The 18,338-nt window shown below is 40.3% G+C and overlaps 3 protein-coding genes across 3 annotated transcripts; 1 reads left to right on the forward strand and 2 right to left on the reverse strand.

Moving 5' to 3' along the window:
* Window positions 1–5,323: 5,323 nt before the first annotated feature.
* Window positions 5,324–11,961, reverse strand: tbp (TATA box binding protein). The gene is given in 10 exon segments (XM_034224357.1): window positions 5,324–6,653; window positions 7,357–7,451; window positions 7,598–7,765; window positions 7,917–8,008; window positions 9,302–9,389; window positions 9,682–9,859; window positions 9,930–10,033; window positions 10,035–10,171; window positions 10,575–10,785; window positions 11,827–11,961. Coding segments are annotated over 9 exon segments (996 nt in total). The 5' UTR covers window positions 10,629–10,785; window positions 11,827–11,961; the 3' UTR covers window positions 5,324–6,573.
* A 13-nt stretch (window positions 11,962–11,974) lies between these two features.
* Window positions 11,975–13,746, forward strand: psmc3 (proteasome 26S subunit, ATPase 3). The gene is made up of 2 exons (XM_034224355.1): window positions 11,975–12,946; window positions 13,284–13,746. The coding sequence occupies exons 1-2, from the start codon at window positions 12,002–12,004 to the stop codon at window positions 13,620–13,622; spliced, it is 1,284 nt and encodes a 427-aa protein (XP_034080246.1). The 5' UTR covers window positions 11,975–12,001; the 3' UTR covers window positions 13,623–13,746.
* Window positions 13,747–15,043: 1,297 nt separating this feature from the next.
* psmb1 (proteasome 20S subunit beta 1) lies at window positions 15,044–17,450 on the reverse strand. The gene is made up of 6 exons (XM_034224356.1): window positions 17,219–17,450; window positions 16,736–16,843; window positions 16,254–16,335; window positions 15,952–16,081; window positions 15,721–15,827; window positions 15,044–15,635 (listed from the first exon to the last, which is right to left on the reverse strand). Exons 1-6 carry the CDS (start codon window positions 17,317–17,319, stop codon window positions 15,450–15,452), a joined length of 714 nt encoding a protein of 237 aa, XP_034080247.1. The 5' UTR covers window positions 17,320–17,450; the 3' UTR covers window positions 15,044–15,449.
* Between the last annotated feature and the right edge of the window lie 888 nt (window positions 17,451–18,338).

Genomic DNA, 18,338 nt, shown 5'->3' on the forward strand with positions numbered 1-18,338 from the left:
AAACCATACGGGCTAATGACAGATCCGAGCGAGTTTGTGTACAGGGAGAAGAGGAGGGGACCAAGAACAGAGCCCTGAGGGACCCCTGTAGTTAATTGACAAGGGTCGGACTCGGACCTTCTCCAAGTTACCCTGTAGGTACGGTTTTTGAGGTATGAGGTGAGGAGGGAAAGTGCAGAGCCTGAAACTCCAAGTTCTTGGAGAGTGCGAAGGAGGATCTGATGGTTCACCGTGTTGAATGCAGCAGACAGGTCCAGAAGGATGTTGACAGAGGAGAGGGAGGCTGCTTTAGCAGTGTGCAGTTCCTCAGAGACAGCAAGGAGGGCAGTTTTTGTTGAGTGACCTGCCTTGAAACCAGACTGGTGCGGACCCAGAAGGTTGTTCTGATGGAGATAACAGGAGAGTTGTTTAAAGACAGCGCGTTCAAGTGTTTTAGACAGGAACGGGAGGAGAGAGACAGGCCTGTAGTTTATAACATCGGACGTGTTGAGAGTGGGTTTCTTTAGGGGAGGATTTACTCTTGCCTCCTTGAGACTGTTTGGAAAGTGACCAGAAGTTAGAGAACTGTTGATTAAATGGGAGAGAAACGGTAGAATATCCAACCCATTCTCATAAAAAAACGTGTAATAACTACGTTGGTCCACAACGTAGGACGTAGTATTTCTACAAAAACGCCTCTGAAATTGTCATTTCACCAATGACTGGCGTCTATGTCACGTGATCTTCAAATTTCTCCCTGCAGAAAAAAAAAACATGGCCGAACTTCGTTTTATTCTCGGTGTAAAATGCCTATTTTAAAGTTAGTTTGGCCATTAAAATGCCTTTTGATGTCATTTGATGCGAGAAATATGAGTTGTTATTTCAGATTATGTGTGCAGTGGATGCACATGATCTTTAGTTTGCTAGTTATTACGAAGATTACTTCAGGAAATTGTGTCTACACAACGTTTTCATTGTCACCAAGGTGGTTGCTAGGGATGCTGCTATCGATATTATTTCTGTTATGTTGTGTAACTGTTTAATGGTGTTATCTTTATTGCTACCCCCTTCCCCGTCAATGTATAGTGTTGGTCCACAGCGCAAACGTATTAGTTTAACAAAATCTGCATCTAAAATGGTGGCATAGATAGCCTACGTTATGTTCCCCTGTGCAATTATCCATTTACTCAACAATAACACATAATTATCCTTGTGTTTATTTATTTGTTTGATTAATTAATAAACACAAGTTGTAGTCCGTCAGGAGGGTGGGAGCAGCTCATTTGCTTTACAGAATATTACACCCGGAAGTAAGTATTCTCTCCTCTTCGCTTGACAAACCCCGTGATAGTCCTCAAGCTCTGTGATTGGAGAGTGTGCCGAGCGTCGAACAGCACTTGAAATGGGATGGAACCACGGCAGAATGTCTAAAACTGGATTTGAACGGGTCCACCCCGTTCCCCCCTCCCCCACCCCGTCCTCAGAACTACACATGCTGGCTATTGTGTTTCGCAACATGTTCTCTATCTATGGCACGTCTCTACTAGGAGTGTAGTTTTAAAAGACGTTTTCGTATTTCCCATAATAAGAAGTGGCCAGTATTAAACTGTGTACATCCCTGGAGGTTTAAGGGATAGGAAACACTCAAATGTAAAACATATAATTAATAAATGGGTGAAAATTGCTTGTGCCCATAATGGGTAGCATTACCCACATGCCAGCTAAGGTCAGAAGAGCTTTATTTAACAGCTGGTCTTATGTGTGTGACCCCTCCTGTTGTTAATTGATGAGCCTGAAACATGCACTTGTCAAGGTTGAGAGGCATATTTTGCAAATATGGCAGTAGCCATCGATCATCTTAAGATAAGATATACTTTATTGATCCCAAGTTGGAAACATTTGCGTTACATCAGCATGTGTAACAGTTGTAAATATGCAGTGGTGTTTATTTGTAAATCATTTAGTATAATCACACACATTTTGTGTTTTATATTTAATAATTCTTTGTTCTTTATTTATTGATTGTTCAATACCTGACAAGGCCGGAGATGAAAAACTTTGGTCGCAGGTTCCTCAACAGTGCATTACAAGACATCTATCAATATGTGTGTACCTCCACCATTAAACTGTCGTATTCTGCACATTTATTATACTATCTACATACATCTTATATAAGAGTATAATACATATGTATAATATCAGTTAAAATAAGTGCTTCAACATAGTTAACATTGCTGGAGGTATACACAAAGTTTTTCATTCATTGCATAACTACACCGTTTGTGTATATGATATGTCAATAAACCTTAGAAAATCTTGAAAGGGATGTGCAAAATAGTCATTATATACAGTCTTTAATTAACTATTAGTAGAGAATAACGAGTAATGAATATACTTTATAGGGATCCTATTAATATCTAATAATAAAATAATGAAATTCAATAACATGCTTTAACCACTAGGTGTCCCTTTATATCAGCTGTGCACCTTTATGGTGTAAATACAGTCTATCTACCAATTGGATCAAATATAAAAGTCAGCCGAATTAGTGTTGATACTGCAAGGAGACGTATTGTGTGAAAAGAAATGTAAGATGTTGTTTAATGGCTGATATATTTATGATCCATGTCACGTTTTCAGTGTTAGCGGCAGTTCCTCATGTTTGTCTAGAAGTCTTCTCATCAGGGCTCTATAAATAGAGAACTACGGCAGATATGTAATATTTAATGCAGCCAAACCGTGTATTACAATGCCGTTATGTGATGACTTTCAAAGAGAAAAGCAAGCACACTCGGAATAAAGTATTTTCGGTCTGTTTCCGGTATTTGTTTATGACGATGTGATGTGAGATGTGAGACTGGACTTGCACAGGGGAAAATAACGTATATGCCACAATTTAGATGCGGATTTTGTTAAACTAATACGTTTGCTCTGTGGACCAACACTATACATTGACGGGGAAGGGGGTAGCAATAAAGATTACACCATTAAACTGTTACACAACATAACAGAAATAATATCGATAGCAGCGTCCCTAGCAACCACCTTGGTAACAATGAAAAACGTTATATCGACACAATTTCCTGAATTAATCTTCGTAATAACTAGCAAACTAAAGATCATGTACATCCACTGCACACATAATCTGAAATAACAACTCATATTTCTCGCATCAAATGACATCAAAACGCATTTTAATGGCCAAACTAACTTTAAAATAGGCATTTTACACCGAGAATAAAAACGAAGTTCGGCCATGTTTTTTTTTTCTGCAGGGAGAAATGTGAAGATCACGTGACATAGACGCCAGCCATTGGAATGAATGGTAAAAAAAAACGTAGGGATCTTACCATTTCAGAGGCGTTTTTGTAGAAATACTACGTCCTACGTTGTGGACCAACGTAGTTATTATTACACGTTTTTTTATGAGACTGGGTTGGAATATCAGGAGGGATAGTCTGAAGGAGGTTTGAGGGGATAAGGTCCAGAGGACAGGTGGTAGGGGGCGGGCAGAGGTAATGAGGGTAAGAACCTCACTTGGAGAGAGAGGGGGGAAAGGAGGTTAGTGTGTGGGTGAAAGGTGGGTCTGGTGACCCAGTGGTGAGTAAAGGTGAGTCAGAAAAAGAAGAGCGAATATCATCAACCTTTTTTTCAAAGTGGTTAACAAAGTCGCTTGACAGAAGGGAGGAGGGGGAAGGGGCTTTGGGGGGGGTCCAAGAGGGTGGAGAAGATGGAAAATAGTTTTTTGGGATTGGAATAGGAAGATTGGATCTTATCTTGAAAGAAAGTGCTTTTTGCCTGAGAGATCGAAGCAGAGAAAGAGGAGAGCCTGATAGGTTAGGAGGTCGTCATGGTGTTTGGATTTCCAGTGTCTCATGATGGTCCAAATACTTTTTAACGTAAATAAACATTTTCTGATGTATGTTGTTGTACACTAATATTGTTAATAAAGACTTGTTTTCACAACATATCTTTCAAAAATCAGCACCACATTTTGGAAAATCAGCTTCACATGGTGCTCATATCCGCTCGGTAACGAATCAGCTTAATAGGGTCAGTAATTCACTTCAGAAACACTTTTTGTTATATTCCATGGAATGCTCTTAACATCCCGATAGCAATGAATAAATTAAATGCTTTGACAATAAATATATACAAATATTTCATCTGTGAAAGCCGTGGCGCTGTAAAAAGCAAGTCCCATTATCTGCCTCGGCCCGCAGATAATTGAATGGCCTACCTGCCTGTCAGCCTTCCATCTCGTGCACAAACTTATCTCGTGCCCTCATTGGTCATGTGCGAGTTCGTGTGTGTTGGAGGAGGGGCTCTGTAAGGAAGTCTGAAGGAAGGGGCAGATTTTTTCGGTTGTGTACTTTCAAATTCTAGTTTACTCGAGCTGGTTCTCCATTGTTACCTACCCTACCTTTAAGAAACAATACAGTGTAGAAACAATGCCTGTGCATTCCTGTTTTTTTTTTAACCATTATTGGTGACGTTATCCAATACGGATCATCTGGCTCATATTTCGACTGAGTTACATGACACAGGGTGTATCAATGTTCAGATTTGGGATACATACAAACCATATTTCACTGGGTCATAACCATGACCCGTCTCTCACAGTCATATTTCAAACTCTGGCTCCAAGACTGACTAGTCAAGGGCAGCTGGCTTTATAAAGACAGGGCTGACTCATTCTGTCAAGTGAACACAAGGACATGAGGAGTGGGTTACACAGGCACACAACACACACACACAAAAGTGACATAGTGCCCTTAAATTAGATATTCACAGATGCTACTGACTGCATCCCTGTATAATGTGCAGCATGCATGTGACTTTAAATAAATACAACATAACTTGTGACTAAAGTAAAGAAGCTTTTGTCAAGATCATCTTCACGGAGAGATTGGTAGAGAATGACTGATTGTAAACCGTCTATTTATGTCTTGTAAGTCACATAGGCAGAATCTTCAGTATTGGTGGTGGCATGACACACTGATTTAAACCTGTAATTAATGCAGTGTATTAGAAAACATTGTTACTTATTGTATTCCTCATGTTTTCGTTTAATTTAATGAGCATTAAATGAAAAAAAATGGTCGACTGGGAGAAATAGTTCTTCTGGATCCTAAAGCAATGATACACACTGCTCGCTAGATGGATCCGTTTAACCAGGAGAGCTCAGATCCAGCTAATAATACTGCTTTGTCAGTCATGTAGCTAGAACATTGTGTGACAAAAGACGGGGTTACCTGATTTGGCAAATAGAAGATTAGACAGTAAAACGACAAATGAACATCACATTCAAATGATGAAATAAAAAGGCACCACCAAAACAAGAGCCGGTATGTACACATTTATTAATGCAGTGCAGCACATTAACAATGTTGTTATAAACACAATATCATCGAGATGTGACAGGGCTTCCTGGTCTCCTGCTAAGCCGCTGCTGAGCTCAGTCAGAGGGATGAACTCATTATTACTAAATGTAGTTTAGCATAATTCTCGAACCTCTTCTGCTTCAGACGGGTCAGCTGAGCAAGCAGCACAGACCGAGGGAAATTCACAATTCCCTATGCACAAAAATATCTTAAGAACCTTTTTAAATATACTTTTGAATGGCCAAACAAATTAAAAAACAGAACATAAACATGGCAACACAATGCATTGATTATCTGTCATCATATTTTAGTGCTTGTGGATGAAAGAGGCAATATGTGAATACAAGACTTTAAAAAGGAGATGCCGTCTCCTTTAGGACCAACAGCCTCCTTCTTCAAGTTTAAGTTCTGGTTGATCTACAAGTACAAATGTTACTGACCCCAAGTGCCACAAATCTCAAAGAACTAACCAACAACTTGATGACAACTTTAGCGGGAGGATTTCAATAAAAGAATTAAGAGCATCCACTTAAAAATGTAAGAGCCACAGCCTTCGGATACGTCTTAACCGACATGGCTATTCTACCAATGTTGAAATGCGGGAATTTAGAGGGAATTCTGATTACAGCATGTAAATAAATGATGACCAAGCTAAACCAATAACTGATTGATTTGCAAAAGATATCAAGATGATCTCATTGACTTGAGATAGACAGAAACCTTAGTAAATACTGTTAAGAGGAATGTGGGGCAGACAAACCCGAACATGTCTCGATACATTTTGGGAACCGAGTGAACAATTTATAAAAATGCAACATACAAAAACTATTTAAAATGGCTTAAAATAAAACAGTCCTAGCCAGACTGCTTCTCTTCAAATCAGCGCTTTTTACATTTCTTTACAGTCTTATGTACAGTCAGGAATGTGATCCAGACAACAAAAAAAGCAGGAAAAAAGGTCAAATATATGGAGGTCTGCGAGTAAAATATGACATCACTTGTGATCAAATCACAGCAACAAAAAAAAAAAAAAGAAAAAGATGTTGACATCCTGTTTTCCAATCCTTTGAAATACCAGGACAAAAAAAATAAAAAAATCACATCCCTGTACAGCAGCCGTTACAGCAGTCCACTTGTGAATTTAAAAAAAGTCTGATGAAAAAAAGTTGGAGTTGGGGAGATAAAAAGGTAAGAGAAGGAGCTGCAGGTTCTACGTTGTCTTGCGGAAGCCTTTCAGGATGGGATAGATGTTTTCAAACGCTTCGTAGATCTCTCCCCTCACTTTGGCGCCTTGAAAACAAAATACAGATACCATTCATAACAATAAGATACAGCGGCAAAAAAAACACAAGGCTGAAAGAAGCAACCTTTATTCTCATAGACATTATGAAATAAGATGCACCAAGTATTAACATTATATTTGAACATTCATTGATATTATTACCCTAAAAAAATTCAAAATGTCCCATGATATAAGGAATTGGAATCGCACATGATTTATAGGCATCATCAACATCAGTTATTAAATACACAGGCCCATTCTCCTCCTGCCGCAACCTCAGCTCGAGCTCCACCAGGCTGAGGAACAGCTTGTGCCACCAGGCGGTCAGGATGCTGAACTCTCCTTTCCTCCCTGCCCCAAATGGACCTGGACTTTATTCATTTTCACTAAAGAATACTTGCATTAATGTCAATTCATGTTCTGTGGATTGTGTGTTTTTAAAAATATATATATATTATTAACTAGTACTTAGTCTTATACCCCATTTATCTAGGCACATTTTGTATCTTGTTTTATGTATACATGTCACACTGGGGGACTGCGAGAAAGGGTATTTCAAGATTTCTGTATGTATAAACACATGTAGAAATGTTGACAATAAAGCTGACTTTGACTTTGACAATTAATCCATCTGATTTGAACAGGCATCTTTGCATTGGCACTGAAATATAAACTAATATAAGTGAAGTAAAGCCATTAGCAGAGTCTTACCTGTGAGTACAACTTTCCCAGAAACAAAGATGAGCAGGACGATTCTGGGTTTGATCATTCTGTAAATCAGTCCTGGAAACAGCTCCGGTTCGTAGCTGAAACAGACCAATCACTTGCTTTTAACCATTTCCCTGACTGAAACCTCACAACGCAGCCATCATATGCTGGTGCTCTACAAGAATGCCAACATGTGGGACCTTGTGATTTAGCTGCACAAATATATGAAACCATCAGAAATCACCTGCTAAACTGCTGATGTGTGAGGACTAATCCCTCCAGTCGAATGGGGAACTTCACATCGCAGCTTCCCACCATGTTCTGAATCTTAAAATCCAAGAACTTGGCAGGAAAGCCGAGCTTCTGCACCACACGAGCGTATTTTCTGGCAGCTAACCTCGACTGCTCCTCACTGGAGAAAAGGAAAGTCAATACAGGATGGGTTATAATTAAGGTAGAACACTTGAATGAAAAACAGGGGAAGGCTAACATCCCTATTGGAGAAATCCATAAGTTCTAAATCAGTCTTTTTTTAAACTTCAGCAAACAACTCATTTTCTGACCTCTTGGCTCCCGTGCAGACCATCTTCCCAGAGCTGAAGATGAGCGCCGTGGTCCTGGGTTCTCGTATTCTCATGATGACCGCAGCAAAACGCTACAAGAATTAAGAGAGACAATTATTAAACACCAACAGCGCTTCAACACAGATACAGTTGTGTGGGATGTTTAGCATGAATAACATTTGGACCATTGAGTTATGGTGTTTTTGTATAACAGACATGTTGGCAGTATATCAGTACTAGAGGAAGGATCAGGGAATGATCAATAGGCGCATTCACACTGCGGTACTTTTCCCACAAAGGTTCATGTGAACTTAGTTCATGAGAACTCTTTAGTTCGCATGAACTAAGTACAGATCGCGTTCACACTGGAAAAAGTCCCTGGGGGTGGATTAGGCAAATGAAGCCGCTGAGGTCACTTGTTCTTCTTCTGCTGCTTTGGGCTTACTGGCAGGCCGCAAACCACTTCACGGCGTATACTGCCGCCCAAAGTCCCCGGCCGGAAGTCCCCGGAGTTGGGGACTGGCTTCAGTAGAAGCTTCTGGGACTCCCAGCAGCTTCTACTGAAGCCTTCCGAGTAAATCGCCAGAACGCCGACACCTCCTCATCTCCACCGCTCCCAGTTAGTCTCTCTGCGTTTCTGCGCTGGGCTAATGCTAATAATGCTAATGCGAGGATAATAAAATGGCGGCTTCACAAAACTTTTTGGGAGTTTTACGGGGCGTGGTTTGCAATCCGCCCAGCCAATCAGAAATATAGCTCTTTTCTCACAAGAGAGCCGCACGATAGTCCCTGCTCTCTAGCAGGGACTATCGTGGGGGTAAAAAGGTTCACATGAACTAATTTTAGTACCGGCTCTTTTTGGTGTGAACGCGATAAAAGAGTTCACATGAACTAAGTTCACATGAACCTTTGTGGGAAAAGTACCGCAGTGTGAATGCGCCTTATGACACTCCCTGTACCCTGGTGGATTTCCCATGAATGGGACACTATGGGTCGTACTAACTGTGCACTTGCAGCCTCCTAACAGGTCAGTGAGCATCGATAGTGGATCTTTTTCACAGACGACAATTTGACATGTCATTACAGGAAAGGCATGTAATTGAGATCAAGTGCCAGGGCTCTGCAAGCACATAAACACTGGTATCATTTAGTGGACACATTAGGATCCAAACATTTTAAAGTTGCTCAAATAATTACACAAGTAAATTAAACAACATGCAAGTAGAACCGGATTTGTTCCCTATGCAGGAAGCCTTTCTGGCAGTTACAGTCGACTTTCTGTGTTTACTGGGATTTCAGAAATTGTACTTAAAAGCCCACAGGGGACCTTTATGAGCTGTTGAGCAGCATGGAGCTGATCAGATATTAAGTGTTGTCAGTCTCACCTTTGGGTTGTACTCTGCATTCCTGGCTCTCAGGGCGATGGTCTTCAAGTCCAGTTTACAGCCCAGATTTACAGTAGACACTATGTTTCTAAAAGTAGAAGAAAAAAAGGTAAGAAACAGAGAAAGAGACAAAGGCAATAGCTCTGTAACAAGGTCAACAAGCTTAAGTCCAAAATAATGTCAATGTAGTTTGAATTCTAAATGTATATATTTACCTATAGCAATGTTTAAACAAAACTTCAACGATAACAGCTGGCTAAAATAGCACAACATAAAAAGTGAAAGGTTTTTGTATTTGCTAGATCATATTTCAAGTGGCATTGACATAAATTGGACATACTGAAACTTTGACCATTCTTTGTATTGGATATGAAACATACTGTAGCTGTGGTACTATTCCAGAGCTCTCTGACGCTGGTGTTGCCGGTGTGATGGGGGTCATGGGGGTCAGCGGGGTGTTGTAGAGCGGGGTGTTCCCTGGCAGCGCTGTGGTGGTCGAGCCTGCAACCGTCTGGGAATGGTAAAGCTGAGGGGTTAGCCCCGACGTTCCAGGAAGACCTGGAGAACAGAGAACATATTTTATTCTCTATAATATAAACCAATAATATACCTCCACTTTGGATCAGACTTTGATGAGCATTTTCTATTCTCAGCAAATATCTGAAGGACACCAATTCTAGGGATATGAGATTATGGTTAAAGGATTGAGAATGTGTGTTTACCTGCGTTTGCCTGCTGCTGCTGCTGCTGCTGTTGCCTCTGCTGTTCCTCCAGTATAGACAAACTGTTGGCCACCACAGGCTGAGGTGTCAGACCTGAGCCATAGGGCATCATGGGACTGAAGATAGGCATGCCTGGGGTCATGGCACCCTGCACAAGACCAAAAAGATGAGGTTGGGTTAGAAAAGCAACATAAGTAGCACTTACTATACTGACAATTGAAAATGCAACAGTTTTTCAAAATGTTGGCTGCCAGCTATGTGACCTGTTAAAGCAAGAGCACAACTCTGGGTCTGAATTAACAGAGCACTATTATTTATTTCCGAGTTGTATTCAGATATTTTACTATGGTAATACCAGAAAATAGTTGAGTCAGGATGTTTGCATTCTCTGAGCTCAGGCAACTTGTGAACTTTAAAATCTATATTAAATTGCCATTAATATAAATAAATTGCAATGCTAAAGCTTCCAAATGGGACATAAGACGATGGTGATGGTAAACTGGGGGATCATCCAGGTGAGAAGAAAATATTAGTAACAATTTTAAACCTACCTGAGGGGAGGCCAGTCCCTGGAAGGGACTGGCTGAACTGTTGTTCTGGTCCATCTCTGCAGCTCCTCACGTGAGTTCACTGCCACCGAGAGCAGGAATTTATTTTAGACAGGAGGTGCAAAGTTGTGCGTCTTCAGTCTTTTTTTACAGTAGAAAAACCACGGTGGACTGGACTCACCCTCTTCTTGTTTCTTCTGTCTGGCTGTCAGGCCTGGAAAACGGTAAAAACAAAGATTTACTCAGACAAATGCTTAATACTGGCAGTGTTGGAAGGTAACCAAGTACAATAACTCAAATACTGTACTTACTAAGTACAGCTTTCAACGTATTTGTATTCAACATAAGTATTTCAATTTCCTACTACAATTCAGAGGCAAGTATTGGCTTTTTTTGTACTGCTCTACATACATTTACTTATTTTTAAGATTTAAATTCGTCTTTATGTTAATAAAATAATTATTTTTCAGGTTTCAAGGTTAGAATATAACTTAATTGATCCCTTGGTGAAATCCACACAACCTGGCAGTATATATAGCCTAGTAAAACCAAGGTCCTTCTTTACCTGATGCAACTATAAAGCAATGAACGCATAAATGCATGTACAATAATTTTTTGATAATATACTACATACTATTCTGAAATGGGCCATTGTGCAGAAATGTGTACTTTTCATACAAGTAAATGCTAATATGTTGGTGAGTAACATTTTGAACGCAGGTGTTTAACTTGTCCTGTGTGGACCGTGGTGCAAATACGAGACCTATTACTCAAATACCATCTATATATATGTAATATATCTAAATACCTCGTCCACAACTGATAACTGGTCATTATTTAACAAAAGTGCACAATGTTGCAGATAACATGAAACAGTGTGTGCATCCTGCAGCAGTGGCGCGAAGACACTCACTGCTTGCTAATCATCACATTTAGCTTTATCGTATATTAACGTCACTTAAGCTCGTTATTTCATGTTTTAACCCGATGCATTGTGTGCCCTCTGAGTGGATAATGAGAAAAATATGGGTGACAAATATGTTTATACGCAAAAAAGTCTTCTATGAGTGTGTCTTGACAGCCTCCAAATGAAACACATCAACATTCTGGCTAGCTGAAGTTAGCCGCAGAGCTAGTATTAGCATCACTAGCTAATGATACTCAGAGTGAAAGCAGTGAATTAGTGCGCTAAAATAGAACTGAAAATAAGTTAGACATATGCCAGTGCACCGCAGTACATTGCCCGGTAACTTACACGCACACACTCGCAGTTCAAACCACCACACGGAGTGAATGAATTCAGCTTCAGACTCGCTTCATCCTCGGTCTTGCTGCAGTGCTTCTTCGGCGCTCATGAGTGCTGTCGGCTACTTCCGGAAGTAGAACCTTTATTTTCCGCTGTGTCACAGTTCACGGCAGACAGAGCAAAGATGGCGTCGCTGAGTGACAAATCAGTTTGGGACGAAGTCGAGGATGGAATCGGCGAAGAAGTGTTAAAAATGTCCACAGACGAGATAGTTCAGCGGACTCGTCTCCTCGACAGTGAGATAAAGATCATGAAGAGCGAGGTGCTGCGTGTGACCCACGAACTGCAAGCTATGAAGGATAAAATCAAGGAAAACACGGAGAAGATAAAGGTGAACAAAACGCTGCCGTACCTTGTGTCTAACGTGATCGAGCTGCTGGATGTGGACCCCAACGACCAGGAGGAGGACGGGGCTAATGTGGACCTGGACTCCCAGAGGAAAGGAAAATGTGCCGTTATTAAAACTTCCACTCGACAGACCTACTTCCTGCCGGTGATCGGGCTAGTGGACGCGGAGAAGCTGAAGCCCGGAGACCTGGTTGGTGTCAACAAGGACTCCTACCTGATCCTGGAGACCCTTCCTACCGAGTATGACTCCAGAGTCAAGGCCATGGAGGTGGACGAGCGCCCCACAGAGCAGTACAGCGACATAGGAGGGCTGGACAAGCAGATCCAGGAGCTGGTGGAGGCCATTGTCCTGCCCATGAACCACAAGGAGAAGTTTGAAAACCTGGGCATCCAGCCACCCAAAGGAGTGCTGATGTACGGACCACCTGGTACTGGAAAGACCCTCCTGGCCAGGGCCTGCGCCGCCCAGACCAAAGCCACCTTCCTGAAGCTGGCCGGTCCACAGCTGGTCCAGATGTTCATCGGAGATGGAGCCAAGCTGGTGAGAGATGCCTTCGCCCTGGCCAAAGAGAAAGCCCCATCCATCATCTTCATCGATGAGCTGGACGCCATCGGTACCAAGAGGTTCGACAGCGAGAAGGCCGGAGACAGAGAGGTGCAGAGGACCATGCTGGAGCTGCTCAACCAGCTGGATGGATTCCAGCCCAACATGCAGGTCAAGGTAAATATGCGGCCAAGAAAACACCTGTAATTAACTTTATGTGTAGAAACAGTATTTAAATTGACATTATCTAGTATTAAACACGTTACAATTCATTTACAGTATCATTCTAGGAGACATGGGAACTCTGTAGTTAAATCAGAACGAACACAATGATACAATTAAAATATGGATACAATACATGTTTTCACAAACCACACATTCAAAAAGTGTCATGAAATCCTAAAATAGTCTAAGTATATTCTACTTGACAAAGTTAAGCACCAAGTTTCCTTTCTTTTTAATTGCCACCTTGTTATTACTTTACAGTTTAACTACATAACATTTTTTTTTCTAGGTTATTGCTGCCACCAACAGAGTGGATATCTTGGACCCTGCGCTGCTCCGTTCAGGACGTCTGGACAGAAAGATCGAGTTCCCCATGCCAAACGAAGAGGCCAGAGCCCGCATCATGCAGATTCATTCCCGCAAGATGAACGTCAGCCCCGACGTCAACTACGAGGAGCTGGCTCGCTGCACCGACGACTTCAACGGAGCCCAGGCCAAAGCGGTGTGTGTGGAGGCCGGCATGATCGCGCTGCGCCGCGGGGCCACAGAGCTGAACCACGAGGACTACATGGAGGGAATCCTAGAGGTCCAAGCCAAGAAGAAGGCCAACCTGCAGTACTACGCCTGAGGACACTGTCTGTGTCTGTTTTTGTGTGAGAGAGTCTTTGATTATTAAAACAGTTGTTGGGTAAACACTTGTTACAGTTGCTGATTTAACTTGGGATAATACAAATAAATAAAATGTCCATAAGTGTTGTGTTTCTTCTTGCTGAGCCGTGATAAGACGGATAGTATTTTCACACTTCCAGGTGGCGCAGAATAATATAATACAATCGTTATTCTTCTTTTATTGGGCTGGAGCCCAGTGTTCAGTTAAACATAGGTTTTTAAAACCTTTGTTTTATTGAGAAAAAACATTAAGCATATTAAAATAGTGCAAGAAAATCCACCAATATTAGATGCACCACAAAGTTGTTTGGATAAATGTTAATGTTTATTAGTCACTCATGAGCAGAGGCAGCCTTAGTGTACTGCAGGGAAATGTAAAACAAGACAACTTAACACTGTATACACATTTGAACAGTTATACAGAAATATAAACCTACTGTATGTTTTTCATTCATTACATAACTACACCATTGTATGTTATGAAAATAAACCTTTGAATCTTGAAAACATAACCATTTATATCAACAATGTGACACAATACATTGAATTGTATTTAGTTTGGAAAACCATTTAGACTTCACAAGGTGATGAATTTTCCCTCACACTAATACACTACTAGTTTTGTTTCCAGTATTATTTCCACCACCTAAAGTTATTGATGTTATGTAACCAATAACAGGTACTGTATGCAAGTACACAATTAAATGTACTTTCCAAAACAACTTTATAATTCTACTCCACAAAGTTAAAAACAGGACTGTCTTTCTAAGCTCATGGAAAATACTTTTTAGAGATATGTGATTCTCACAGGACTGTAATGCTACAAACATGATCTTATAGAATATGATGCATTGTAATAAATGACCTAACAGAAAAAGTAGACCATCCTTCATCTCAGACATTTTGTCAGGGTCCTAAGCCTGGCAGAACCAGTACTCAACTCTTTTAATTAACCCCCTTAAGTTGTGTATACATAATTAATCATATTTAATTTCCCTTCAGAATGAAACCTATATTTTAAACAAATGTTTGTTGAAATACCGAAAATCATCTGAGGTTTGCGGGATATTTATGAACTTGAATAACACTTCAGATCCTGTACTACATTTGATCAAGAGCCTTGAAAAGCTTGACATGAGGGTTCCACTGAAAGAAAGTAAGAATCTTATCAGTCGCAAAATTGTAAAATTAAACTCCACCTTATGGATACATTTATCATTCTAGAACATCTCAGTGTGAGCGTCTTTCTGTATAAAAGATGCTATTCTGATAAAGATGTTTCAGGATCGAGCAATACTATTACTTTATTATTTAAGGACAACATTAACCTGAGATGGAGTGTTCATGTGTGAAGACCACGCAAAGAAAGACAAGACATCCTTTTTCAATTCTTTACATTTATGTAAAAAGAACAGCAGAGTATGTATCCTTCCAAAACATGAGAAACTGAAACATTAGGAAGTGTCTAGGGGCGATCGAGTGAAGAGAGTGTTGATCTAGAATAAGAATGTTTAACCAAAACAACACAAATGATGTATCATTGCAGAAATTGAAGAGGAAAACTGTAAAGCAGGAGAAAAGTGTCATTTTCAACTGATATAGATTGTTAATGGATATAAAAATGGAAATCTGCTTCCCCAGGTTAAGCCTGACCTAAGACACCAAAAGAAGCAGATTCTGGAACAACACTCCTTTTATTAAGAAATTTGAAAAGAGCCAAAACAACAGGGAAATGTGGAAAGCGCAGATCGAAGGGCAAAGCAGAGAAAGGAGAACACGTCCCTCCTCAGTCCTTCCTCAGGGGTACAGTCTGCTCGTTGATGCCCTCCTTAGTGATGATGCAGAGTCGAAGGGCATCTCCAGTGTAGACATCTCTCTCTGCGGCCGAGATGAAGACATCTTTGACCAGCTGAACTGCCCTTTCCTGAGTCAGAGGGACGTGCTGCACACCCTCCATGTTCTTGAAACCAATCTGTGATGAAAAAATAAACATACATTAATTTACAGTACTTTATGGAAACTTAAGGCTGGAGCACTGCATTGTCAATATTCTTTACCTGGTTGTCCAAAAGTGGCTGAAGCATGGCACTCGCTGATCCTCCGGCCTTGTAGGTGTCTCTCTGGTAGGAGCCCACTGGATCAAAACTGTACACTGCTCCCTTGCCTTCATTACAAAACAGGAAATATTTCAAATAGAACTAGTTAATACTACTTACACAATCGAGTGTGTATGCATACAAAAGCAATACATTTTCTCATCTAAATATATACAGCTTTAAAGTCCCTACCATGCTCATCCAGTCCTCCGATGATGTTGTAGACGTAGTAGGGGAAGAACCTCCTGCCGTACAGAATGGTGGACAACATGGCTGCGATGGCGTTGCTGGTCATTGTCTTGTTGTTTGAGTGTTTGTACATCTGAGAGAGTGGGGCAGGGACATTACTTCAAGTTAGAACAGAGTTAATACATGGACATCACATTGTTGCAGGTCTGTCAGAAAAAAAACGTTGCAGAGTCAGCTGAATGTGGTCATTTTAGGACAGAGATTAAAGAGAGAGTGAAACCAAAAACCTTGCTAAACCAGCCCACCTTTAGTCTGGCATCAATGATTTTCGTCAGGGTCAGGCAGTCACCATGGAAACCACTGCAGCCAATAACGGTGGTGTCTGTCCTGTAAGTGGAAAGAGAAGCAGAACAATGAGTGACAGTCAAAGCACTTAGTTATGTTGAAATGAAAAGAGATTTCAGCCAAGAAAATTGTATTTATTGTTATTCATTTTGATGTGTTTTTTTAATGCATGTTTGAATGCAAGGCGCTATATAAATAAAACGCATTATTATTATTATTATTTGTATTATATAAATAAAGGTTGAATTGTATCAGAACAGCAAATTCAACTGATAATGGCTTTTAATGAAGTTGAACATAACTATGAAAGTACAAAGGTAAAAGGGACCAGTTATAGACTTCAAATTTGAGATTGTGTCCTATAACTGCCCATCTTTCATTTACTGACAGTTTGCAGGATAAAGGGTAAATACGTGCAGAATGAGTGACAGTGCAAACGTACAGCTTGTAACATTTTGGCGAGTCGCGGCTGTGGATTGAGTATCCTTCACTCAGCCTGGTGTCTGAGGCTACGATGGCGAAGTCTTCACCAGCAACAGCTAGTACGGTTCTGAAGAAAAACACAACACACACACACTTGTTTATTAATCGTATACACTGCTTCACCAAAGAGGAAAATGTAATCTACCAGATACTATGCTAACGGAAGCTAGGCTACAGTTTCGAAAATGAAACTGTCGTATTAGCAAATCGTATCAGATAAACTAACGTATCTTTTCTTTTATCCTTTTTGAACATATAGAATAAATGAGGATGCTAAATGTGCTGGACAAAGACCTTTTTCTGTTCACATACTTTCCATTAACTTCACCTTTGTTTAGTTTCCTATCGTTTGCTAAGCTGGTTAGCTAGCTAGCATAATGCAGTTAAACGTAAACGTTAGCTAGCAGGCTAGCAAGCCAGCGGTTTAAAAAGTCACACTCACCCTCCGTTGAAAGAGTATGGTGAAAACCGGTGCTCTACGGGACCAGAATAATGATAATCTTTCATCTTCCCAGGGTCTTGGTATGATTGAGAAGAAAGCATTTTGATGTGTTCAAGATTCAGTCCGGTAAACTCGCTGTATCACTGCAATATGGCAGCCTCTTCTTCTACTGTCATGTAACCGTGTAACCTGGGCGACAGCGCCACCTCAGGCTGTTTGGATGTAGAGCACGAGACATCACTGTGAGACAAGTTATGTCACTTCTAGTCATAGTTGGAAGTTGTCCGATTCTTTACTCGAGTAAAAGTACTAACACCACACTAGAAAAACACTGCATTTCAAGTTAAAGTACTGCATCAAGAAAAGGTACTTAGGTAAAATTATTTAAGTTCTTAAAAGTATTCAGTGTGTGTCTAAATCTGAATTTATAAAGTATTTACATCTGTCAAATAAATGTAGTGGAGTAAAAAGTACTAAATTGGCTTCCAACTGTAGTAGAATAGAAGTGTAAAGTGGTGTACAATGAAAACACTTGGCTGGGTAAAGTACAAGTACCTGAGAATTTGAGTAATGTACTTAGTTACTCCACCACTACTATTAGGGCAGCCTTTTGCATTGTTATAGAAAGCCCTACTCAATCGTTAATGAGGATGTTATCAAGTTTACCATTAGAAAGAACTAGAGAATATATGTAGGCCCTTTGATAATTTTGTTAAGGATTTTTTATTTAACAGATAAAGTATACAACCAATTTCTTTGGTCTCAGACTTGTGGAACTTTTAGTTTTTAATCAAAATAGTTGTTATATTCTTTAAACTAATCTATTATTACAAATAATATTGCCTTCTAGAGAAGCGAACCGGAACCCATCAGGTCCGGTTTGAGGAATCATTCCTTCACAACTCGGTGGCAAAAATAATAAAAATAGTTTGCAAGTAGTTTACTTGAACATCCAATGACCATTAACGGCTCAACCAGAGCAGCCAGCTGCCGTTTTGTATCACTGCTCGAGAACGTTGTCCAATAAATTGAAAGTACCAGATAAAACTGTATTTTCATGATGCAAAGACAGAAACATCAATCTTTTCAGCACACTAAAGATTCTGTTGCTCCTTTGAAG

This window comes from Gymnodraco acuticeps, unplaced genomic scaffold, assembly GCF_902827175.1.
Source record: "Gymnodraco acuticeps unplaced genomic scaffold, fGymAcu1.1, whole genome shotgun sequence".
Lineage (NCBI taxonomy): Eukaryota > Metazoa > Chordata > Actinopteri > Perciformes > Bathydraconidae > Gymnodraco > Gymnodraco acuticeps.